The sequence below is a fragment of the Somniosus microcephalus genome, chromosome 7, assembly GCF_052327205.1.
Source record: "Somniosus microcephalus isolate GS21.2 chromosome 7, FLI_Smic_1.0, whole genome shotgun sequence".
Classification (NCBI taxonomy): domain Eukaryota; kingdom Metazoa; phylum Chordata; class Chondrichthyes; order Squaliformes; family Somniosidae; genus Somniosus; species Somniosus microcephalus.
In genome coordinates this window covers 26,415,449-26,442,061 of record NC_140993.1, presented here as the reverse complement: position 1 = coordinate 26,442,061, position 26,613 = coordinate 26,415,449, and the positions used below count along the sequence as shown (strand labels likewise).

Sequence of the window (26,613 nt, the reverse complement as noted above, 5' to 3'; positions counted from 1 at the left end):
CAGTGTGTCTGACTCTCACACACACACAGAATACACTGGCAGTGTGTCTGACTCTCACACACACACAGAGTACACTGGCAGTGTGTCTGACTCTCACACACACAGAGTTCACTGGCAGTGTGTCGGACTCTCACACACAGAATACACTGGCAGTGTGTCTGACTCTCACACACACAGAATACACTGGCAGTGTGTCTGACTCTCACACACACAGAATACACTGGCAGTGTGTCTGACTCACACAGAGTACACTGGCAGTGTGTCTGACTCTCACACACAGAGTACACTGGCAGTGTGTCTGACTCTCACAGACACAGAATACACTGGCAGTGTGTCTGACTCTCACACACACAGAATACACTGGCAGTGTGTCTGACTCACACACAGAATACACTGGCAGTGTGTCTGACTCTCACACACAGAGAGTGCACTGGCAGTGTGTCTGACTCTCACACACACAGAATACACTGGCAGTGTGTCTGACTCTCACACACACAGAGTACACTGGCAGTGTGTCTGACTCTCACACACACAGAGTTCACTGGCAGTGTGTCGGACTCTCACACACAGAATACACTGGCAGTGTGTCTGACTCTCACACACACAGAATACACTGGCAGTGTGTCTGACTCTCACACACAGAATACACTGGCAGTGTGTCTGACTCTCACACACAGAATACACTGGCAGTGTGTCTGACTCTCACACACACAGAATACACTGGCAGTGTGTCTGACTCTCACACACACACAGAATATACTGGCAGTGTGTCTGACTCTCACACACACACAGAATACACTGGCAGTGTGTCTGACTCTCACACACACACAGAGTACACTGGCAGTGTGTCTGACTCTCACACACACAGAGTTCACTGGCAGTGTGTCGGACTCTCACACACAGAATACACTGGCAGTGTGTCTGACTCTCACACACACAGAATACACTGGCAGTGTGTCTGACTCTCACACACACAGAATACACTGGCAGTGTGTCTGACTCTCACACACACAGAATACACTGGCAGTGTGTCTGACTCTCACACACACAGAATACACTGGCAGTGTGTCTGACTCCCACAGACGCAGAGTACACTGGCAGTGTGTCTGACTCTCACACACACAGAATACACTGGCAGTGTGTCTGACTCTCACAGACACAGAGTACACTGGCAGTGTGTCTGACTCTCACAGACACAGAGTACACTGGCAGTGTGTCTGACTCTCACACACACAGAGTACACTGGCAGTGTGTCTGACTCTCACACACACAGAATACACTGGCAGTGTGTCTGCTCTCACACACACAGAATACACTGGCAGTGTGTCTGACTCTCACAGACACAGAGTACACTGGCAGTGTGTCTGACTCTCACAGACACAGAGTACACTGGCAGTGTGTCTGACTCTCACACACACAGAGTACACTGGCAGTGTGTCTGACTCACACACACAGAATACACTGGCAGTGTGTCTGACTCACACACACAGAGTACACTGGCAGTGTGTCTGACTCTCACACACACAGAGTTCACTGGCAGTGTGTCTGACTCTCACAGACACAGAATACACTGGCAGTGTGTCTGACTCTCACACACACAGAATACACTGGCAGTGTGTCTGACTCACACACACAGAGTACACTGGCAGTGTGTCTGACTCTCACACACACAGAGTTCACTGGCAGTGTGTCTGACTCTCACACACACAGAATACACTGGCAGCGTCTCTGACCCTCACACACACAGAATACACTGGCAGTGTGTCTGACTCACACACAGAGTACACTGGCAGTGTGTCTGACTCTCACACACAGAGTACACTGGCAGTGTGTCTGACTCTCACAGACACAGAATACACTGGCAGTGTGTCTGACTCTCACACAGAATACACTGGCAGTGTGTCTGACTCTCACGCACACAGAGTTCACTGGCAGTGTGTCGGACTCTCACACACAGAATACACTGGCAGTGTGTCTGACTCTCACACACACAGAATACACTGGCAGTGTGTCTGACTCTCACACACACAGAGTTCACTGGCAGTGTGTCGGACTCTCACACACAGAATACACTGGCAGTGTGTCTGACTCTCACACACACAGAATACACTGGCAGTGTGTCTGACTCTCACACACAGAATACACTGGCAGTGTGTCTGACTCTCACACACAGAATACACTGGCAGTGTGTCTGACTCTCACACACACAGAATACACTGGCAGTGTGTCTGACTCTCACATACACACAGAATATACTGGCAGTGTGTCTGACTCTCACACACACACAGAATACACTGGCAGTGTGTCTGACTCTCACACACACACAGAGTACACTGGCAGTGTGTCTGACTCTCACACACACAGAGTACACTGGCAGTGTGTCTGACTCTCACACACACAGAGTTCACTGGCAGTGTGTCGGACTCTCACACACAGAATACACTGGCAGTGTGTCTGACTCTCACACACACAGAATACACTGGCAGTGTGTCTGACTCTCACACACACAGAATACACTGGCAGTGTGTCTGACTCTCACACACACAGAATACACTGGCAGTGTGTCTGACTCTCACACACACAGAATACACTGGCAGTGTGTCTGACTACCACAGACGCAGAGTACACTGGCAGTGTGTCTGACTCTCACAGACACAGAGTACACTGGCAGTGTGTCTGACTCTCACACACACAGAGTTCACTGGCAGTGTGTCGGACTCTCACACACAGAATACACTGGCAGTGTGTCTGACTCTCACACACACAGAATACACTGGCAGTGTGTCTGACTCTCACACACAGAATACACTGGCAGTGTGTCTGACTCTCACACACAGAATACACTGGCAGTGTGTCTGACTCTCACACACACAGAATACACTGGCAGTGTGTCTGACTCTCACACACACACAGAATATACTGGCAGTGTGTCTGACTCTCACACACACACAGAATACACTGGCAGTGTGTCTGACTCTCACACACACACAGAGTACACTGGCAGTGTGTCTGACTCTCACACACACAGAGTTCACTGGCAGTGTGTCGGACTCTCACACACAGAATACACTGGCAGTGTGTCTGACTCTCACACACACAGAATACACTGGCAGTGTGTCTGACTCTCACACACACAGAATACACTGGCAGTGTGTCTGACTCACACACAGAGTACACTGGCAGTGTGTCTGACTCTCACACACAGAGTACACTGGCAGTGTGTCTGACTCTCACAGACACAGAATACACTGGCAGTGTGTCTGACTCTCACACACACAGAATACACTGGCAGTGTGTCTGACTCACACACAGAATACACTGGCAGTGTGTCTGACTCTCACACACAGAGAGTGCACTGGCAGTGTGTCTGACTCTCACACACACAGAATACACTGGCAGTGTGTCTGACTCTCACACACACAGAGTACACTGGCAGTGTGTCTGACTCTCACACACACAGAGTTCACTGGCAGTGTGTCGGACTCTCACACACAGAATACACTGGCAGTGTGTCTGACTCTCACACACACAGAATACACTGGCAGTGTGTCTGACTCTCACACACAGAATACACTGGCAGTGTGTCTGACTCTCACACACAGAATACACTGGCAGTGTGTCTGACTCTCACACACACAGAATACACTGGCAGTGTGTCTGACTCTCACACACACACAGAATATACTGGCAGTGTGTCTGACTCTCACACACACACAGAATACACTGGCAGTGTGTCTGACTCTCACACACACACAGAGTACACTGGCAGTGTGTCTGACTCTCACACACACAGAGTACACTGGCAGTGTGTCTGACTCTCACACACACAGAGTTCACTGACAGTGTGTCGGACTCTCACACACAGAATACACTGGCAGTGTGTCTGACTCTCACACACACAGAATACACTGGCAGTGTGTCTGACTCTCACACACACAGAATACACTGGCAGTGTGTCTGACTCTCACACACACAGAATACACTGGCAGTGTGTCTGACTCTCACACACACAGAATACACTGGCAGTGTGTCTGACTCCCACAGACGCAGAGTACACTGGCAGTGTGTCTGACTCTCACACACACAGAATACACTGGCAGTGTGTCTGACTCTCACAGACACAGAGTACACTGGCAGTGTGTCTGACTCTCACAGACACAGAGTACACTGGCAGTGTGTCTGACTCTCACAGACACAGAGTACACTGGCAGTGTGTCTGACTCTCACAGACACAGAGTACACTGGCAGTGTGTCTGACTCTCACACACACAGAGTACACTGGCAGTGTGTCTGACTCACACACACAGAATACTCTGGCAGTGTGTCTGACTCACACACACAGAGTACACTGGCAGTGTGTCTGACTCTCACACACACAGAGTTCACTGGCAGTGTGTCTGACTCTCACAGACACAGAATACACTGGCAGTGTGTCTGACTCTCACACACACAGAATACACTGGCAGTGTGTCTGACTCACACACAGAATACACTGGCAGTGTGTCTGACTCTCACACACAGAGAGTACACTGGCAGTGTGTCTGACTCTCACACACACACAATACACTGGCAGTGTGTCTGACTCTCACACACACAGAATACACTGGCAGTGTGTCTGACTCTCACAGACACAGAGTACACTGGCAGTGTGTCTGACTCTCACACACACAGAATACACTGGCAGTGTGTCTGACTCTCACACACACAGAATACACTGGCAGTGTGTCTGACTCTCACAGACACAGAGTACACTGGCAGTGTGTCTGACTCTCACAGACACAGAGTACACTGGCAGTGTGTCTGACTCTCACACACACAGAGTACACTGGCAGTGTGTGACTCACACACACAGAATACACTGGCAGTGTGTCTGACTCACACACACAGAGTACACTGGCAGTGTGTCTGACTCTCACACACACAGAGTTCACTGGCAGTGTGTCTGACTCTCACACACACAGAATACACTGGCAGCGTGTCTGACTCTCACACACACAGAATAGACTGGCAGTGTGTCTGACTCACACACAGAGTACACTGGCAGTGTGTCTGACTCTCACACAGAGTACACTGGCAGTGTGTCTGACTCTCACACACACAGAATACACTGGCAGTGTGTCTGACTCTCACACACACAGAATACACTGGCAGTGTGTCTGACTCACACACAGAATACACTGGCAGTGTGTCTGACTCTCACACACAGAGAGTACACTGGCAGTGTGTCTGACTCTCACACACACAGAATACACTGGCAGTGTGTCTGACTCTCACACACACAGAGTTCACTGGCAGTGTGTCGGACTCTCACGCACAGAATACACTGGCAGTGTGTCTGACTCTCACACACACAGAATACACTGGCAGTGTGTCTGACTCTCACACACAGAATACACTGGCAGTGTGTCTGACTCTCACACACAGAATACACTGGCAGTGTGTCTGACTCTCACACACACAGAATACACTGGCAGTGTGTCTGACTCACACACACACAGAATATACTGGCAGTGTGTCTGACTCTCACACACACACAGAATATACTGGCAGTGTGTCTGACTCTCACACACAGAATACACTGGCAGTGTGTCTGACTCTCACACACAGAGTTCACTGACAGTGTGTCTGACTCTCACACAGAGTACACTGGCAGTGTGTCTGACTCTCACACACACAGAATACACTGGCAGTGTGTCTGACTCTCACACACACAGAATACACTGGCAGTGTGTCTCTCACACACAGAATACACTGGCAGTGTGTCTGACTCTCACACACAGAATACACTGGCAGTGTGTCTGACTCTCACACACAGAGTACACTGGCAGTGTGTCTGACTCTCACAGACACAGAGTACACTGGCAGTGTGTCTGACTCTCACAGACACAGAGTTCACTGGCAGTGTGTCTGACTCACACACACCAGACTGGTTATCTTTGGTCACCCGGTGCGGAGGGGAGCGGGCAGATCGGGGGACCTCCTCGTGGGACTGCTCCTGGGCCTGGCCAAGGTGGCCATCAACTAGTCCAGGCAGAGGGCGGTCGAGGCGGTCGTTCGGCCCGACTGCCTGCCTGCCTCTCTTCCGCGGTCACGTTCGCGCCCAGGCGGCCCTGGAGATGGAGCACGCGGTGTTCGCTGGCACGCTCGAGGCCTTCTGTCACCGGTGGGCACCGTAGGGACTGGAGTGCTTCATCAACCCCAGTAACCAAACTTTAATTAAATTTAATAGCAAAATACTGCTGATGCTGGAAATCTGAAATAACAACAGAAAATGCTGGAAATACTCAGCAGGCCAGGCATAGAAACATAGAAGATAGGAGCAGGAGTAGGCCATTCAGCCCCTCGAGCCTGCTCCGCCATTCAATGGGATCATGGCTGATCATCCAATTTCAGTACCCTGTCCCTGCTTTCTCCCCATATCCCTTGATCCCTTTAGCCTTAAGAAATATATCCAACTCCTTCTTGAATATATTTAATGAATTGGCCTCTACGCCTTCTGTGGTAGAGAATTCCACAGGTTCACCACTCTCTGGGTGAAGAAATTCCTCCTCATCTCAGTCCTAAATGGCTTATCCGTGGAGAGAGAAATAGAGTTAACGTTTCAGGTCTGGAACCCTTCATCAGAACTGGAAAAAGCTTTAATTTAATTTGTTAAGTTTCTATTTGATGTATTTTTTTGTTAAGTTTCAGTTTTCGTTGATAGCACCAACACAGCAGCATCCAGTTGAGTCTGAACAGGTGGTGACGCCACTTTCGGGTCCCGCCCCCTCTTCACTGCGCATGCGCTCGCTCTCCCCCTCCCCTCTTCCCGCTCGGACGCATGCGTGTTGCGCCACCGCTACCCGCGACGCGGCCTGTGTTTTCATGTCAGCGGCCGGAGCGGAGCCGAGAGGCCGCCAGTGTTTATGGTGTGAGGGAAAAGTTCACCCGGCGGCGTGAAAGCAAAAAAAAAAAGAAAATAGTTAAAAAAAAGAGAAACGAAACGGAAATCGACTTTCGTCCCCTTTTTACATGCTTAAAATATGGAACAGAAATTCGCCGAGATCGACGGGGAAAGCCGCTGGCCTCAGTCCTATTTGGTAAGTTTGTGTGTGTGTGTGAGAGAGAGTAAAGTTGGGCCTTATTATTTACCGTCCTCTCAGAAGTGCACCGAACTGCGGGAATCTCAGGAAAGTCGGACGGTGCGAGTCGGGCTGTCCGCTAACGGAAGTCGAGCGCGGTCAGCCCACTGGGGGCGCCAGAGCCCCCGCGCATTGCGCCTGCGCCTGCTTAAAGGTTTTTTTTTGGCCGAAGGTTAATGGCTTGGTTTTAAAGGGGATGTGTGTGTGGTTTCCCCACTCCCCAGCAGCAGGTGGTTTGTAACTTGGGACTTCACGCACCTGCCTGTGTCAGCCAGTGGCTCAGTGGGTAGCACCCTTCGCCTCTGAGTCAGAAGGTTCCTACTCCGTGGGGGTGAGGACTTGCGCACAATTTAAATCCAGGCCGACGCTTGCTCGCAGCGCGGTGCCGAGGGAGCGCCGCACTGTTTGGAGGTGCCGTCTTTCGGATGAGACGTTAAACCCCGAGGCCCTGGTCTGCGCGCTCTCAGGTGGATGTAAAAGATCCCACACAGCCGCTATTTTGAAGAGGAGCCAGGGGAGCTATCCCTGGTGTCCTGGCCTATATCTGTTCCTCAATCAACATCGCTGGTCATTAACACATTACTGTTTGTGGGAGCTTGCTGTATGCAAATTGGCTGCCACGTTTCCTACACTGCAACAGTGGTTGCATTTCAAAAAATACTTGTTGGTTGTAAAGCGCTTTGGGACGTTCGGTGGTCGTGAAAGGCGCTATATGAATGTAAGTCTGTTCTTTCTTTCCTTTCTTCCCTCCCCAGCTCAGTGTTCTGCACGTTCTTACTAATTTAGGTATGACAGTCACTTAATATTTTTGCTTTTAGGTACTCATTACAGCTCCACCAATTCAAATAGAAAGTGAAAAATAGACTTGTATTTATATAGCGCCTTTCAGGGTGTCCCAAAGCGCTTTACAGCCAATGAAATACTTTTTTTGAAGTGTAGTCACTGTTGTAATGTAGGAAACACGGCAGCCAATTTGTACACAGCAAGCTCCCACCAACAGCCATGTGATAATGACCAGATAATCTGTTTTAGTGATGTTGGTTGAGGGATAAATATTGGTCAGGCCATGTACCATGGAGACAGGGACCATGTACAGCAGGCACCTCAAAGCACTGGAGAGGTACCACCAACGCTGCCTCTGCAAGATCCTGCATATCCATTGGAAGGATAGGCGTACCAACGTCGGTGTTCTCGCTCAGGCCAACATCCCCAGCATTGAAGCTTTGGCCACGCTCGATCAGTTCTGATGGACGGATCATATTGTCTGCATGCCCGATACGAGACTCCCAAAACAAACACGCTACTCGGAGCTCCGGCACGGCAAGAGAGCCCCAGGTGGGCAAAGGAAACGCTTCAAGGACACCCTCAAAGCCTCCTTGAAAAAGTGTAACATCCCCACCGACACCTGGGAATCCCTGGCCCAAGACCGCACAAAGTGGAGGAGAAGCATCTGGGAAGGCGCCGAACACCTCGAGTCTCTTCGCCGGGAGCAAGTGGAAGCCAAGCGCAGGCTGCGCAAGGAGCGCACGTCAACCCAAGCACCCCGCCCCTTCAACCACCGTCTGTCTCACCTGTGACAGAGACTGCAGGTCCCGCATTGGACTCATCAGTCACCTGCTAACTCATTTTTAATGTGGCAGCAAGTCATCCTCGGTTCCGAGGGACTGCCTAAGAAGAAGAAATATTGGTCAGGACACCAGGGAGAACTCCCCCCCACCCCCCCCGCTCTTCGAAATAGTGCCATGGGATTTTTTACGTCTACCTGAGAGGGCAGACGGGGCCTCGGTTTACCGTCTCATCCGAAAGACGGCACTTCCGACAGTCGAGTGTCAGCGTAGATTTTTGTGCTCAAGTCTCTGGCGTGCGACTTGGAACCCACGACCAGCTGACTCGGAGGCTACCCACTGAGCCATGGCTGACACTTAACTATTCCACTCAAAACTATGGTGTGGAGATGCCGGAGTTGGACTGGGGTGGACAAATGTAAGAAATCACACAACACCAGGTTATAGTCCAACAGCTTTATTTGAAATCACAAGCTTTCGGAGCGCTGCTCCTTCTTCAGGTGAAGTGGAGAAATGCATAAAGACACAGCTTATATAGTCAGAGAATCATGTCAGATGTTTACAGGTAACCTTTCCAACTGCCATTTGTCACACCTCGGCAGAGAGATAATCACAGCAGTCAAAGGTGTGAATGGTGTCCAAACAGGTCAGTCAGGGAAACATTACATCAAAGAACAATGGGGTGGGGTCACAAGGGGTCAAATATTGCAGATGCTGGGGTCTGTATGAAAAACAAAAAAACAGACAAAAAACATTTTTTTTGGCTGGAAATCACAGCAGGTCCAGCCGCATCTGTGTAGAGAGAACAAGCCAATGTCGACTCGAGTCTGGATGACCCTGCATCAGGTGGGGTTACATGTAGCGTGACATGAACCCAAGATCTCGGTTAAGGCCGTCCTCATGGGTGCGGAACTTGGCTATCAGTTTCTGCTCGACGATTTTGCGTTGTGTGTCTCGAAGGCCACCTTGGAGAATGCTTACCCGAAGATCGGAGGCTGAATGTCCTTGACTGCTGAAGTGTTCCCCGACTGGGAGGGAACACTCCTGCCTGGTGATTGTTGCGCGGTGTCCGTTCATCCGTTGTCACAGTGTCTGCATGGTCTCGCCGATGTACCATGCTCCGGGGCATCCTTTCCTGCAACGTATGAGGTAGACAACGTTGGCCGAGTCACATGAGTATGTACCATGTACCTGGTGGGTGGTGTCCTCACGTGTGATGATGGTATCTGTGTTGATGATCTGGCATATCTTGCAGAGGTTGCTGTGGCAGGGTTGTGTGGCGTCGTGGTCGCTGTTCTCCTGGAAGCTGGGTAATTTGCTGCGAACGATGGTCTGTTTGAGGTTAGGCGGCTGTTTGAAAGCGAGTAGTGGAGGCGTGGGGATGGCCTTAGCGAGGTGTTCGTCGTCATCGATGACATGTTGAAGGCTGCGAAGAACATGGCGTAGTTTCTCCGCCCCGGGGAAGTACTGGACGACGAAGGGTACTCTGTTGGTTGTGTCCCGTGTTTGTCTTCTGAGGAGGTCTATGCGATTTTTTGCTGTGGTCCGTCGGAACTGTCGATCGACGAGTCGAGCGTCATATCCCGTTCTTACAAGGGCGTCTTTCAGTGTCTGTAGGTGTCCATCGCGTTCCTCCTCGTCTGAGCAGATCCTGTGTATTCGCAGGGCTTGTCCATAGGGGATGGCTTCTTTAACGTGGTTAGGGTGGAAGCTGGAGAAGTGAAGCATCGTGAGGTTGTCCGTGGGCTTGCGGTAGAGTGAAGTGCTGAGGTGTCCGTCTTTGATGGAGATTCGTGTGTCCAGGAATGAGACTGATTCTGAGGAGTAGTCCATGGTGAGTTTGATGGTGGGATGGAACTTGTTGATGTTATCGTGTAGTCTTTTCAGTGATTCTTCGCCGTGGGTCCATAGGAAGAAAATGTCGTCGATGTATCTGGTGTATAGCGTTGGTTGGAGATCCTGTGCAGCGAAGAAGTCTTGCTCGAACTTGTGCATGAAGATGTTTGCGTATTGTGGTGCGAATTTGGTCCCCATGGCTGTTCCGTGTGTTTGGGTAAAGAACTGGTTGTCGAAGGTGAGGACATTGTGGTCAAGGATGAAGCGGATGAGTTGTAGGATGGCGTCTGGAGATTGGCTGTTGGTGTTGAGTACTGAGGCTGTCGCAGCGATGCCGTCATCGTGGGGGATACTGGTGTAGAGTGCCGAGACGTCCATCGTGGCGAGGAGTGTTCCTGGTTCAACTGGTCCGTGGGTGCTGAGCTTCTGTAAGAAGTCTGTAGTGTCGCGACAGAAGCTGGGGGTTCCCTGTACGATGGGTTTCAGGATGCCCTCGACATATCCAGAGAGGTTCTCACACAGGGTTCCGTTGCCTGATGCGATAGGACGTCCAGGTGTGTTGGCTTTGTGTATCTTTGGGAGGCAGTAGAAGTCACCCACGCGGCGAGTACGTGGGATGAGAGCATGTCGGATGCTTTGAAGGTCTGGATCGAAGGTTTTGATCAGTCTGTTGAGTTGGCGGGTGTGTTCTTTGGTCGGATCTGCGGGTAACTGTCTGTAGTGTTCCTGGTTGTCCAGTTGTCGGTATACTTCTTTGCAATAGTCCGTTCTGTTCTGTATGACGATGGCACCTCCTTTGTCTGCTGGTTTGATGACGATGTTGCGGTTGGTCTTGAGAGCGTGGATGGCGTTGCGTTGTGCTCGGGTGACATTGTTCTTTGATGTAATGTTTCCCTGACTGACCTGTTTGGACACCATTCACACCTTTGACTGCTGTGATTATCTCTCTGCCGAGGTGTGACAAATGGCAGTTGGAAAGGTTACCTGTAAACATCTGACATGATTCTCTGACTATATAAGCTGTGTCTTTATGCATTTCTCCACTTCACCTGAAGAAGGAGCAGCGCTCCGAAAGCTTGTGATTTCAAATAAAGCTGTTGGACTATAACCTGGTGTTGTGTGATTTCTTACTCAAAACTATTACCGCTTCTCCACAAATTTGAATAGGAATGCAAAGAGGGTCTCACTAATTGTTTAGTTTGGATTGTGGGACACTGACTGGCACCTGTATGGTGGCTCTCCGTGTTTACACTGGTTAACAGTGACGTCCTATCTTGGTGGCAGATTGTTGACTAGAGCCACGATGATTTGTCTTTTTCATTTGGAATCCTGGAGCTTGGTGTCTGAGAGCTAATTTCTAGTGTTTATACTTTTAAATCTGCTTTTCATAGACCAGTAGCAGACTCGTAGGCTCAGTTATACTTGGTCACCGATTGTGCTGCTGTGAACCAGATTTAGTAGTATAATTATGGCAAGGGGACTTACAGACACTGGCTTCATGGAGTCAAACCAAAAAACAATCCTTGACCCCTCCATCCTTACAAACTACCGCCCCATCTCTAACCTCCCTTTCCTCTCAAGTCCTTGACTGTGTTGTTGCCTCTCAAATCTGTGCCCATCTTTCCCGCAACTCCATGTTTGGATCCCTCCAATCAGGTTTCCGCCCCTGCCACAGTACCGAAACGGCTCTTAACAGAGTCACAAATGACATCCTTTGTGACTGTGACAAAGGTAAACTATCCCTCCTCGTCCTTCTGCAACCTTCGACATGGTTGACCACTCCATCCTACTCAAATGCCTCTCTGCCGTCATCCAGCCGGGCGGGGCTGCACTCGCCTGGTTCCATTCTTATCAATCTAATTGTAGCCAGAGAATCACCTGCAATGACTTCTCTTCCCGCTCTTGCATTGTTGCCTCTGGTGTCCCCCAAAGATCTATCCTTGGCCCCCTCCTATTTCTCATCTACATGCTGCCCCTTGGCGGCATCATCTGAAAACAGCGTCAGTTTCCACATGTACGCTGACGACACCCAGCTCTATCTCCCCACCACACCTCTCGACCCCTCCACGGTCTCTAAATTGTCAGACTGCTCGTCTGACATCAGTATTGGATGAGCAGTAATTTTCTCCAATTAAATATTGGGAAGACCGAAGCCATTGTTTTCAGTCCCCGCCACAAACTCCGTTCCCTAGCCACTGACTCCATCCCTCTCCCTAACATCTGTCTGAGGCTGAACCACACTGTTTGCAACCTTGGTGTCATATTTGACCCTGAAATTAGCTTCCGACCACATAGCTGCAGCATAACAAAGACAGCCTACTTCCACCTCCGTAACATCGCCCGTCTCCGCCCTTGCCTCAGCTCATCCACTGCTGAAACCCTCATCCATGCCTTTGTTACCTCTAGGCTTGACTATTCCAACGCACTCCTGGCTGGCCTCCCATGTTCTACCCTACGTAAACTTGAGGCCATCCAAAACTCTGCTGCCTCTGTCCTAACCCGCACCAAGTCCCGTTCACCCATCACCCCTGTGCTTGCTGACCTAAATTAGCTCCCAGTTAAGCAATGCCTCGATTTCAAAATTCTCATCCTTGTTTTCAAATCCCTCCAAGGCTTTGGCCCTCCCTATCTCTGTAATCTCCTCCAGCCTCCGCGCCGCCCCCCCCCCCCCCCCCCCCAAATCAAAGATATCTGCGCTTCTCTAATCCTGGCTTCTTGAGCATCCCTGATTATAATTTCTCAACCATTGGTGGCCGTGCCTTCTGTTGCATAGGCCCTAAGCTCTAGAATTCCCTCCCTAAACCTCTCCACCTCTCTCCTTCTTCAAGACGCTCCTTAAGACCTACCTCTTTGACCAAGCTTTTGGTCACCTGCACTGATTTCTCCTTCTGTGGCTCGGTGTCAAATTTTTTGTCTTATACTCCTGTGAAGCGCCTTGGGATGTTTTACTATGTGAAAGGCGCTATATAAATATAATAATAACTTGTTGTTTTACACTGGTACTTGTTATTTTGGATTCTGTCACTGCATTTACAATGCTAGATGTGGTTCACTTATCCTGGCACAGGATCATAGACTTGGATTTCATTGACTAAGCTAATGGAGCTATATTTAATATAAATGCGGTGAGTACGTTCGTGGACACTGGTCTCCCGGAACCCAACTAAATGGACGTTATTGTAAATGTGCTGCACTTTTTGAGAAGTGGAAAGAATGATCTGTGTTGACATGCCCTGGGAGCCCTATCATGTTGCAACACTTCACTATACCCTTTCTCAATGCTACCAGACCCTGGGAACCTGGATCCTCGTTGTGACACACCCTAGGATCCTGTTCAATGTTCCAGACACGGGCACCTTCTACAGTGCTGTGTCATCATGGGATTATCCACCCTAGATGCTGCCAGGTCAACTCCCTTGTCATCAACAGCACCTCCCTTCCCCGCAGTCTCTACCTCTGAGGGCAACAAGAGCAGCAGTGTTGTGGGAACACCATTATCTCCATGGCGCCCTCCAAATCATGCACTATACTAACTAGGACATAGCAACGCTGGAGGCGCACCATCACCACAAGGACTGCAGCGGTTCAAGAAAAAGGCCCAGTACCACCACCTCAGGGTAATTAAGAATGGACAATAAATTGCCAGCATTATCCACATACCAAGAACTAATACAGTATTAAAAAAATTCCAGTGCTCCCCTCACCCCACCCTAATAAAGAAAAAAAGCCTTGCATTTATACAGCGCCTTTCACGACCACCGGACGCCTCAAAGCGCTTTACAGCCAATGAAATACTTTTGAAGTGGAGTCACTTGTAATGTGGGAAACGCGGCAGCCAATTTGCGCACAGCAAGCTCCCACAAATAACAATGTGATAGTGACCAGATAATCTGTTTTTGTTATGTATGTTGAGGGATAAATATTGGCCAGGACACCGGGGATAACTCCCCCGCTCCTCTTCAAAATAGTGCCGTGGGATATCTTACGTCCACCTGAGAGAGCAGACGGGGCCTCGGTTTAATGTCTCATCCAAAAGACGGGACCTCCGCCAGTGCAGCACTCCCTCAGCATTGCACTGGGAGTGTCAGCCTAGATTTTTGTGCTCAAGACCCTGGAGTGGGACTTGAACCCACAACCTTCTGACTCAGGCAAGGGTGCTACCCACTGAGCCACAGCTGACGGTTAACCATGCCCCCAAACCCTGTAATTTCCTGCCGTCCCAGTGCCTGCTCATCCAACACATAGCCCTGACTACTGCCAGATCCCAGGAACAATCCAGTAAACCAACCCCTGTGTGCCCTGCTGTAGTGCTACCAAACTAGGTTCGCACTCCACAATATGCAGTTCCACCGATCCACCCACTAAATATACCAAATAGCAGCGACCCCGCCTCCCCACCCCCAACTCACCCCAACTCACCACTGTTGAGCCTCACGTATCTGCCAGCCATCTATATATTGACTGCCATCTTACTATGTATCATGGCAGAGTAAAAAGGAAATAAGTAAGTGAAGGAACATACAGTAGTCAAGGCCACCTATTTATGGTTTTCCTGGAATTTGGCCCCCAAACACTGGTAAAAGTCCAGAATAACATCTGTTTGCCATGGAAATGGACAAACTCCCTGGACCTGTTAATACGTTTTGTGCTGCAGTGCACAATGTCTGTTACATAGGAACAAGAGTAGGCCATTCAGCCCCTCGAGCCGGTTTCATCATTTAATCAGATCCTGGCTGATCTATACCTCAACTCCATTTACCTGCCTTTGTTCGATATCCATTGATATCCTTGCCTCGCAAAAATCTATCCGAGAGAGTCTGGAAAATATCAATTGACTTTGCACCCACAGCCTTTTGGAATAGTGAGTTCTAGATTTCCACTGCCCATTGCGTAGAAACATTGCTTCCTGACTTCACTCTTAAATGGCCGAGCTCTAATTTTAAAATGTTGCTCTCTTGTTCTGGATTCCCAACCAGAGGAAATAGTTTCTCTGTATCTATCCTGTTGAATCTCTATAATTTTAGATACCCTGATTAGATCACTCCTCAACCATCGAAACTCAAGGGAATACAAGCCAAGTTTATAAAACCTGACCTCAAAATTTAACCCTTTAATTCTGGTGAATCTGCGCTGTACCTCTTCCATCCATTGGCAATATATCTTTCCTGGGGTTCGATGCCAACTATGAAGGCAGTGCTCCAGATGGGGAGTGGCTAAGGCTCTGAACAGTTGAAATAATCACCACCTCACTTTGAAGCTCCAACCCTCTTGAGATAAAGGCTGACATTCCGTTAGCCTTCTTGATTACTTTGTGTACCGATGTACTAGCTTCTAGTGAGCTGTGTACATGGAGACCTAAATCCCTTTGCCCCTCCACAGCTCCGAAAATATTCCAATTTGTCTGTCTTAGATCTAAAGTTGATGACCTCACACTTCCCCACATTGAACGCCACCTGCCACAGTTTTGCCCACTCACTTACTCTGCCTATGTCCCTTTTATAACTTCCTTGTGTGCTGTGAGGAGGATGCCGAGAAACTCCAGTATGATTTGGACAGGTTGGGTGATTGGGCAGAAGCATGGTAGATGCAATATAACGTGGATAAATGCGAGGCTATCCACTATGGTGTCAAAAACAGGAAGGCAGATTATTATCTGAATGGCAATAGATTGGGAGAAGGGGAAGTGCAACGAGACCTGGGTGTCCTTGTGCACCAGTTGCTGAAGGTAAGCATGCAGGTGCAGCAGGCGGTTAAGAAGGCAAATGGTATGTTGGCCTTTGTAGTGAGAGGGTTTGAGTACAGGAACAAGGATGTCTTGCTGCAGTTGTACAGGGCCTTGGTGAGACCACATCTGGAGTATTGTGTGCAGTTTTGGTCACCTTATCTGAGGAAGGATGTTCTTGCCATGGAGGGAGTGCAGCGAAGATTCACCAGGCTGATACCTGGGATGGCAGGAATGACGTATGAGGAGAGATTGGGTCGATTGGGCTTGTACTCGCTGGAGTTTAGAAGAATGAGAGGGATCTCATTGAAACTTATAAAATTCTAACAGGACTAGACAGACTAGATAGACTAGATGCAGGAAGGATGTTCCCGATGGTCAGGGAGTCCAGAACCAGGGGTCACAGTCTAAGGATAAGGGGTAAGCCATTTAGGACAGAGATGAGGAGGAATTTCTTCACCCAGAGAGTGGTGAACCTGTGGAATTCTCTACCAAAGAAGGCAGTAGAGGCCAATTCATTAAATATATTCAAGAAGGAGTTGGATATATTTCTTAAGGCTAAAGGGATCAAGGGATATGGAGAGAAGGCAGGAACAGGGTACTGAATTTGGATGATCAGCCATGATCTCATTGAATGGCGGAGCAGGCTCGAGGGGCCGAATGGCCTACTCCTGCTCCTATCTTCTATGTTTATGTTTCCTCCTTCCATCCACACAGCTTACTGTACCTCCACACTTAGTGGCATCTGCAAGCTTGGATATACAACTCTATTCCTTCATCCAAGCCATTAATATATATGGTGAAAAGCTGAGGCCCCAGTTCATGTCCCTGGGGAACTCCAGTTGTCACATCCCCCCCCCCCCCCCCCCCCCCCCCCCAATCAGGAAACATTCCCTTTATCTCTACTCTCTGTCTCCTACTTCCCAACCATGTCACAAAGTTACCTTCAATTCTGTGCGCACTCATTTTTTTGTTAATAGTCTCTTGTGCAAAACCTTATCAAATTCTTTCTGGAATTCCATATAGACAACATCCATAGACAACCCCCTCTTCACCATGCTAGTGACCTTCTCAAAAAATGAAACTAGATTCGTCAGACATAACCTACCAATCACAAATCCATAGTGACACTCTGATCTGCTGATACAGCCCTCAGCCATCTAAACTCAAGGGAATAGAAGCCAAGTTTATAAAACCTAACCTCAAAATTTAACCCTTAAAGCGCAAGTCTTGGATAGATTCCAATAACTTATCCACAATTGATTTTAGACTAATAGGGCTGTAGTTATCTGGTTTTTCCCTTAAATTGCAAATGTCACTCCATTGTTTTCTAATCCAACGGCATAATTCCTGAATCTAGTGAGCTTTGGAAAATTATAACCAACACAATTTCCGCACCTATTTCTTTTAATAGCTTGGGTGAAAACCATTGGGTCCTGGTGATTTGTGTATCTGAAGTCCCATTATTTTCTCCATTACCATTTTAGAAACTTGTATTAAATCCACTAAATTCCTCCCCTTGACTTATTTTTAGGTTCCCTTGTGCTGCTGATATGTTGTCCTCTTCTGTGAAAGTGGATACAGAGTACTCAGTTAACAAGCCTGCTATTTCCTTATGATCGATTTCTAATCTCGCCATATTGTTGTTATAAAACGTGTTCTCAGAATTAAAGAAGCATATCGGCGCATGATGAGTCTGAAATGTGACAGGACATCCACTGGTACAAGGGCTAGACGTTATACTTTGTTACAGATGCAAAATGATCCATAAAGAAGAGATAAAAAGGCCAGTTACTTAATGCTGGGTGCCTCTGACCTGGTGCTGAAACTTGACAAGTTTGCCAAGTTCTCTGCTCAAACAACAATTAAACACTTGGATCTCCGCTTGTATTTATTTATCAACAATTAGCGGAATAATACATTGTGTGTTACATCACGCCACATAAAACTCCTGCCATAAAACAGTACACCAACCGACTTATCACGAGTAACGTTATGGAAGATCTGATATTTTACTGTAATACAATTATTATATGTATGCATGGATTTCTGATGAGCAGGAATGAAAACTGCAAACACGAAACTTCCCCTCGCGCATTGGCAACAGCTGCCGACAGCGAGTAGCAGAAGCAAAGCCAATCAAATTGTGGCAAATATCGTTTTTTTTCATAAGTAGTTGAGAATAGGTAGAGCATGAATTTTGGAGAGGCACACTGGGCATGAGGACAGAGAAATATTTAGATTATGTAATGCACCCTAAATGGTTATGACTCTACCTTCCTTTGTACTGAGAACTTGAAAATATGGATTGTTGATTGGGAACAGAGGAATTGCTAGACCAAAAAAAATCATCCAGTTCACCTTCTACCATCCTGGTAGCCGCATGATGCAATGATAATGGGGTTGTTGACTATTCGTAGCAATCAGTCTCTAATAATTAGTCAACAACAGACCCAGAAATGACACGAGCAAAACCCCAGTGGTGGAGAGCTTTGGAACCATAGGTCTTGTCTCAAATAACTCTTAAACTGTATCCTAAAAAGTTATTTTCTGAAAGAAATGGATCTAATTTGCATTTGAATCAATATTAACCGCTTCCACCATCTGCCTAGGGAGCCTGTTCCATTTATTGACTGCTCGCTCACTGAAATATTGTTTCTGCAAATTGGTTTTGAATTTACCCGCCTTCAAGCGCAGGCTGTGTGCTCTGGTTCTACTGTTCTGGACAAGGTGAAATATCTTGGTCATGGTCTACATTATCTAGTCCTGTTACAGTCCTAAAAATAGCAATCATATCACCTCTCAACCTTTTTTCCAGTGAGAATAGGCCCATTTTACACAATTGCTCCTCATAATCCAATCCCTCCACTCCCTCAGTCATTCTGGTTGCTCTCTTCTGTATCCTTTCAAATCGCTGCAACATCCTTTTTTTACTGTGGCAGCCAGAACTGTGTTCTAAGTGCGGTCGCGCCAATGATTTATAAAGTGGTAGGTAGGATTACCTCACTGTTTCGGCTGAATATTGACCTTTTAATACATCCCAACGTCTGATTTGCTTCACTCACTGCCGCCGAGCATTGTTGTGATGGTTTCAATTTATTGGCAATCAGTAACCCAGGATCTCTTTCATTTTCAATGCATCTATTTATATAATATAAGCTTTATTGAAGTACTGTGGTACTGTCTATCCATGATAATTAAGAAAAAACCCAGTGAATTGCGAATTCCAAGTTAAGAAATTGGATTATCTGGTAACTTCAATTTAGCAATCTTGAATTAAGAGGAGTAGACTGGATTGTTTTCTAGTGAAAAACTTCTATTTCACTGGAATGAATCAGCAAAACCAAATGATTTCTGGGGCGATCTCTTACAATCGTCGTTCTAAATTCTGAACACAGAAGTTGTGCACTCCCCACTCTCCAGCAACTCTCCTTGGGCCCAGAACTTCGGGTCCTCACGGGCGGGTACGCACGGGGTACTCGCGCGTAGGCCCAATGGAAGTGCCGGCTTTGTGCATGCACGGGAAACCGGCACTTCCGTTCCTCTGAAAGAAGGGGTTCAGAGTTTGAACGTGTGCGCGGGAGAGGCTGCGCGTGCGCATCGAACTTAGGTTTTTTTTGCAGGTTTTCCCGGGAAGGTAAGTCTCCAGAAGTTAGACATTTAAAAAGCAGTCGTAAGGCCTGCTTTTTACAAGGTAAGTGGTGTATTAATTAAAATTAAAACATTTTTTCCACAGGTTTATTATTTTTGAATACTTTAAAGAAAGGTAAGTTTATTTTTAACCCCGTTAGAAAATTTAAAAAAAAATTTCAAAAATTTAAATTATTTAAAATAGTTATTTCATGTAATTTATAGTTTATTTTAAAAATGTGATGTTTTTAAAAAAAAAAAAAAAAAATTATTTGAAGATTTAGTGATGTTTTGGGGCTTATAGTATTTATAGGTTTGACAGGTCTTCCTGTCAAACTTATGAATGAAGCATTCCCTGCTCCGATTGGCTCCCCATGGCCCACGTGATCCCAGGGGACGCATCAAAGTAACTGCGCCCCTGGGATACGCAAGCACTGCGCGCCGGCAGCTGGAGCAGGCCCAGGATCGGAATCCCACGGGGGCTCACAGTTCAACGGCCGGCGCGCAAGGTAAGTGCAGGTCGGGGGCTTGCACCCGCGGGAAGCCCCCGACCCGAATTTCTCGGCCCACGTAATCTCAGACTCTCAGTGCACAATCAATCTATGTATGGTAGCAGCATCACCAAGGGCTACAGGAAAGGCCCACCACCACCTTCTCAGGGCAGTTAGGAATGAGCAATAAATGCGGCTTTCCTGTCTTCAGCCAAATCCAGAGAGCAATTTAAAGACAAAATGGAGATCTGCTCGTTACTTTATCGATTAAAAATGCTATGTTTAGCGTTATTTCCAGTCCGTCACACTCTGGCATCGAGCCCGTATTCAGTACATTTATCTATAGTAATTATTACTTAGTCCTCCTTAGTTGAGATTTCTTCCACTTTATTTGGTTATTAATAATTATTAATGATTGGAGTTTATTAATTGCACGCAAGTTTCTTATGCAAGGGAAAGCTGAACCAATAAAATTACTGAAAGACCTTTTTTTGAAGGGCGTTACATTCCAGGAAGCAATTTAAAAAGTACTGTTTCTGGGCAGAATGCTTAAGAAATTCCTTTCTGAAGCCTTTCATTGGATATATGCACTCTGCCCCAACTTCTACACCCCAGCATTTTCCCTTGGAACAGTGTTCACCTCTGACTTCATCAGCAAACCATTGAAAATCTACCATTAATATATCATTAAAAGCCTTGTGTATGGTGTGTATTTCCCGTCCACAAACCTTACTTCCTGTTGCTTTTATGTCAACATATAACATCTAAAATTGCTGTGTAAACATTCATAATGGGGTTTTGTATGTAAACATTTATAATGGGACTTCTTATGTAGCAGTCACTTGTCCTGGTATAGTTGCAGGTGCCCAGCTACCAGATAGTGCCGTGGCATGAATTGCTCTGGTATGCCTGCCATTTTTTTTCAACTTTTGACCCCTATATTGCCTCTGTATTGAGACTGCTTGCCCAACATCCAGTCTCGAATGAACCGCAATTATTTTGAGCTAAGCATCGAGAAGACCAAAGTCATTATCTTCGGCCCCTGCCACAAACTCCATCCCCCTCCCTGGCAGATCCAGTCTGTCCGTAATCTTGGCGTCCTATTTGGCTCCAAACTGAGCTCTGTCCCCATATCCTCTCCCATCACCTCGATAACGTCACTCGTCCGCACCCCACCCGCTGCTGAAACCCACAGTTATGCCTTTTTCACCTCCAGCTGTGAGTATTCGGCTTACCATTATTCAAGTTCTGTAAACTTCAGCTCATTCAAAACTCTCTTCTCATCCTATCCCTCACCAAATCCTACTCTCCCATTATCCCTGTCTTTGCTCGATTACTTTGGCTCCTGGCCTTCCAATACCTCAGATTTAAAACTCATCTTTGTTTTAAAATTCCTGCCCTAGAACCCATCCCCCAAACTCTCCGTTCCTCCGACGCTGGCCTCTTGTGCATTCCCCAGCTCTTTTGCCCAGCATTGGCGATTGTGCTTTCACCCGCTTAAGCCCCATGCTCTGGAATTCCCTCCAACTCTCGCTTCTCTTTAAAACATATCTCCATTGACTAAGCTGTTTGTCACCCCTGCTAATATCACATCCTTTGGTTCAGTGCATGCTTTTTTGATTACGCCTTGAGATATTTTTCTACATTTAAGGCTGTATATAAATGCAAGTTGTTGTACTATTGCCCTTTCCTCGGGTAAATTTATCTTTTTTTTACACTTAGAGTTAATATTTTCCTGCCTCGTGACTTTGTTACCCTCCATGCTGCTTCCGGCTCCCCAATCGCAGTCTTCGAGGTGCCATTCCATCCTGCCCACGTTGATCTCAGCCATTCTAGTTCCGCTCCCTCTTCTCCCCCCACCTATATATATAAGAATATAAGTAGTAGGAGCAGGAGTAGGCCATACGGCCCTTCGAGCCTGCTCTGCCATTCAATAAGATAGTGGCTGATCTTCAACCTCAACTCCACTTTCCCGCCCGATCTCCATATCCCTTGATTCCCCTAGAGTCCAAAAATCTATCTCAGCCTTGAATATATTCAACGACTCAGCATCCACAGCCCTCTGGGGTAGAGAATTCCAAAGATTCACAACCCTGTGAGTGAAGAAATTCCTCCTCCTCCTCAGTCTTAAATGGCCGACCCCGTATCCTGAGACTATGACCCCTAGTTCTAGTCTCACCAGCCAGGAGAAACAACCTCTCAGCATCTACCCTGTCAATCCTCCTCAGAATCTTGTATGTTTCAATGAGATCACCTCTCTTCTAAACTCCAGAGAGTATCGGCCCAATCTACTCAATCTCTCCTCATAGGACACCCCTCTCATCCCAAAATGAATCTAACCCTGTCCTCAATGCATGTCTATAAACAAGCTTTTCCAGCAGAATTTACTGGCTACTATCAGCATTGGAAACTCTGGATGATTTCACCGCCTCCTCTTTCTACTTGATGTTTCCATTTGTGAGGAGTCCAAAACTAGGGGCCATAAATATAAGATAGTCATAAATAAATCCAATAACGATTCAGGAGAAACGTCTTTACCCAGAGAGTAGTTAGAATGTGGAAGTTGCTATCACATAGAGTAGTTGAGAGACGACTAGCAGAGATGCATTTAAGCCGAAGCTAGATAAGTACATGAGGGAGCAAGGAATAGAAAGATATGCAGATTGGGTTCGGTGAAGAAGGGTGGGAGGAGGCTTCTGTGGCGCACAAACACCAGCATGGACCAGCTGAGCCAAATGGCCTGTTTCTGTGCTGGAAATTCGATGTAATTTAATTCTACACTGAGTACACAGTCTACTGCGAGCTTATTCAGCACTGACCAATCGTCTCTTCAACCTACAATGAAAGCTCTGGATTCAGGAGAATGACAAAGTCCCCTGATGTTCATGACGCCCAGCAGTTATATATACCACAACATTTGTTGATGACACTAAGGTTTGGCCAGGTGACGAGTGTAAGGGGGAAGTGTTCAAAGGGTCATGGATCAAGTAACAAATGTGTTGAGGGTTGGCGATAAATTGGTGCTGCACATTTGAAAAGGAAACATGAGACATCCATGAGCAAAAGTGGAAAAGGTTTTGACAATTCAAAAATAACTTTTCAATATGAAACTCCTCAGTGAAGCTAGTCAAGAACTGGGATTCAACTCAACATTTCATTATAAGTCAGAGGAAACTATCCTAACATTGTACAGGTCATTGGTGATGTTCTCTTCAAAAATTTGGAAAGCCCAACTCGTGGCCCTGCAAACCACTTAACTAATTGTAGAAATAACTGCTGAAGAAAGCAGCCCACAACCACCTTCTCACGACTAGGATGGGCAATAAAGGCAGCCGATATCCAGACACTAAAACAATGTAGTGTATGTGCTAACGGGCCATTTAACAGAGCTGGAGGACACCGGTTCAGAAATAACAGGCCTCAAGTGACACTAGAGGGGTGAAATTCCACCGTAACTTTGGCGGAAGAGTTGCAGAAACACCAGCAAAGAGGCATGAACACCATTTACACCTGGGGATTCAGCAGCTCTTCTGTCTAATTAATGGCGGGCCAGCGAGAGAACTCCCAGGCAAATTCACATCAGAGGTAGCCGTGAGGTGCGGTATTACCATAGGAATGCTTCATGCATTTCAATAGAATCCTTTGGTTTGAATAGAGGTAAACACCCAACAAAAATAAATTGCATTAAAATTGTGGACAAAGGAATTTTACAACACATAAGCATGCCAATGTGATTTCATTCCATATAATATTTATTTCCCCAGAGAGTATTGCATACATGGAACAGAAGCTCAAGAAAAAGCAGTTAATGCCTTCAAAAGAGACCTGGATAAACATCTGGGTAGGAATCTGATTGAAAGTGGCTGGCCAGGTTTAAAAAATAGTTAATAAAAAGGCATTATGCAGTCACTGTTACTGGGTTAGTGGTTACCAGACTTTTACCTTCCTAAAAGAGGATGCCTTCTTTGTGGACTCAATTTGAACACAGGTACCAAAGTGGGAGAAAAAAGGTAATGATCAAGTGACCCGAAGCTTGGGTTTTAAAAACCTGTAATTATATGGGCCTGATTTTCCTCTGCTATCCTGTGTCAAATTGGGCAGAAGAGGCAGCCGGGAATATAAAGGGGCAAAAGAGAAGAGGAAATGTGTTGCGGTCTCAGCCGACACTAAGCCCTTAGTAGATGAGGAAATAGGGAGTAGAAATGGAGGGAGAAGGATGTCCACTAAGTCCTCTCCCTCCATTTATAAATTGATATTGTGCTGGTCCAGATCCAGCGAGCAGCATCAGAACAGCCATTTGGGGCGGGCACAGCTTGTCGGTTCCAAATAAATGAGGTCCAGGTCTCTCAATGGCTCTGGCCTCTTTTGCTCCTGGTACAGGCGGGTGAGTGATCCTGGTACATTTGGCCACCCAAGTGTTAAAATCTACTCCTTTAGGGGATATTTTCAGGCTACCCCCGGGCAGAAACTCAGGAGGGGAGGTGCTCAGCAGTAGATTCTTGGGGGAGATAGTCGGCCACACTGCCGGCAGGAACGTGGTGGTATGTCACCCCATTTCTGCCCAGTGGGGGGGGCCTGAAAGTTCCCCCAGTAGAAAAGGAAACTCACATTTTCTCAATAGAATTTAAATAATTTTTATTATTTTTAAGTATGATTTTTATCATTGCCTCTTTTTACATGGTTCTGATTCAGGACTATTCTGGTGGCTTTCTTTCAGCTCCACTTTAGGTCCAGTGTGTGGCTATAATTGAGGCCTGCTCTCCTCTGACTCCACTTCATTTGTTCTGCTTTATTCCACTCCATTTTGGGCCCTCATCCTAAGCTCCACTTCAGGCATGCAACACCTGGCTGTGCCTTGGCTCCAGTTCAGGGCTGCTCATCTGGCTTATGCCCTGGATCTGCTTTATCCCTTTGCTTCGTTTCAGGCCCCCATCTTAGCTGCACTTCTCAGGCATGCTTTAGTCCTGGCACCACCTCCGCTGCCTCCCTGTTCAAACTCAACTGCCCACCTCCTTGGTCCTGTTTTATGCTATACTACAGAAGAAAAACAGGGTCTGCAGTGGAGTATTTTTATACGGTTGCACACAACCACCACATTAGTGACATTTAAATAACTGCATTTAACGTCCACAACAATACCTAATAAGGGATGATGAGGGTCAAATGCAGCAAAATGTAAGTTACACATGCACATCAATACCATAAAAGGGCACAAAATGTAAGCAAATGCACAGTGTACATCAATATGGGCAGAAACACAATATAAGGGCATATGTTAACATGTTAAGCACTTGTACACATCACAATGGGTGTCATGCACATGTACGCATCACAATGGGTGTCATGGGGAAAATGACAACCCGAGCACTGTATAAAATGGCAACATTTCTCCAGTGGTCGCAGTAGTCAGAGGGAAGCCAAAGTACCACTATGCCAAGAAGCCACTCTAGGAGAAGTTATAGAAGAGCCAGAAGACGTGGTGGAAAAGACAGAAGACGTGGTGGAAGAGACACAAGACGTGGTGGAAGAAGAAGGAGGCGTCATGGACGCCGAGGGGGAAGCTGTTAGATCTCCTTCAGACATTCGGACCAACCGAATATTAGAGTCAACGACTGCATGAAACATCCTGCTATCTCCTTACGATTAGCAGATTGACTGCCCTGCATGTTTTGAAGCATCAGCAGTGATGCTGGAAAAAAAAATACGTGTATGCCTTGACATTCTTCTAGATATATCATTAAAACTGTTTGGTTTAAAATATAAGAACTTTTGCTGTAATCATGTTTGTTCTCCTTTTCCTATCAGCTGCACTTGTAGTTCAGTCAGACTCTGGGTAAAACAAGCTATTCCATAAACTTTGCCATCTATGCTCAAATGAAAACCATGAACAACAATAATGAAACCGGTTGAATATGACTGCTTCATGCTGAGTTCCTTTTGAGAAAACCATGATTTGTTCAGGCACTGTTTTGTCTGCTCTTGGCCACTTCATGAGGCCTGATGGCCTACCCTCCCTCTCGCTTCTCCTGTACTGACTTGCTTGTGCTGCACTGCTTTAGTGCATTGTCGTCCAATGTTAGCTGGTAACCACAGGTGGCTAATTGGGAATCCAGATGTGGCCAATTGCATTCCTGATTAGTGAATTAAAAAATGAATAATGGGCACATTCATTGGGCATGTCATCTCGGTACTCATGTTTGCACGGTGTACGCACCTGTACTTCAACCTTTCTTTGTGTGTTTATTGGT

General features: G+C 47.0%; 2 protein-coding genes across 6 annotated transcripts in view; one reads left to right on the top strand and one right to left on the bottom strand.

Annotated features, from left to right (window-relative positions):
• The window catches only part of LOC147114564 (uncharacterized), a 58,948-nt gene extending 51,709 nt beyond the window's left edge, over positions 1 to 7,239 (bottom strand). The window contains exon 1 of the mRNA XM_085992306.1: positions 7,132 to 7,239. The gene's annotated coding sequence lies outside the window, so the exon portion shown is untranslated. The remainder of the gene's footprint in view (positions 1 to 7,131) is intronic.
• Positions 6,790 to 26,613, top strand: part of LOC147114563 (tyrosine-protein phosphatase non-receptor type 2-like) — a 102,566-nt gene continuing 82,742 nt past the window's right edge. For 2 of the 5 annotated variants that reach the window (XR_015078957.1, XM_085992307.1), the window contains exon 1: positions 6,790 to 7,079. Coding sequence is in view for 3 of the 5 variants with exons in the window: in XM_085992307.1 (XP_085848433.1) it covers positions 7,023 to 7,079 (57 nt within the window). In the remaining 2 variants the exon portion in view is untranslated. The remainder of the gene's footprint in view (positions 7,080 to 26,613) is intronic. The other 3 variants (XM_085992309.1, XM_085992308.1, XM_085992310.1) reach the window with 2 other exon arrangements.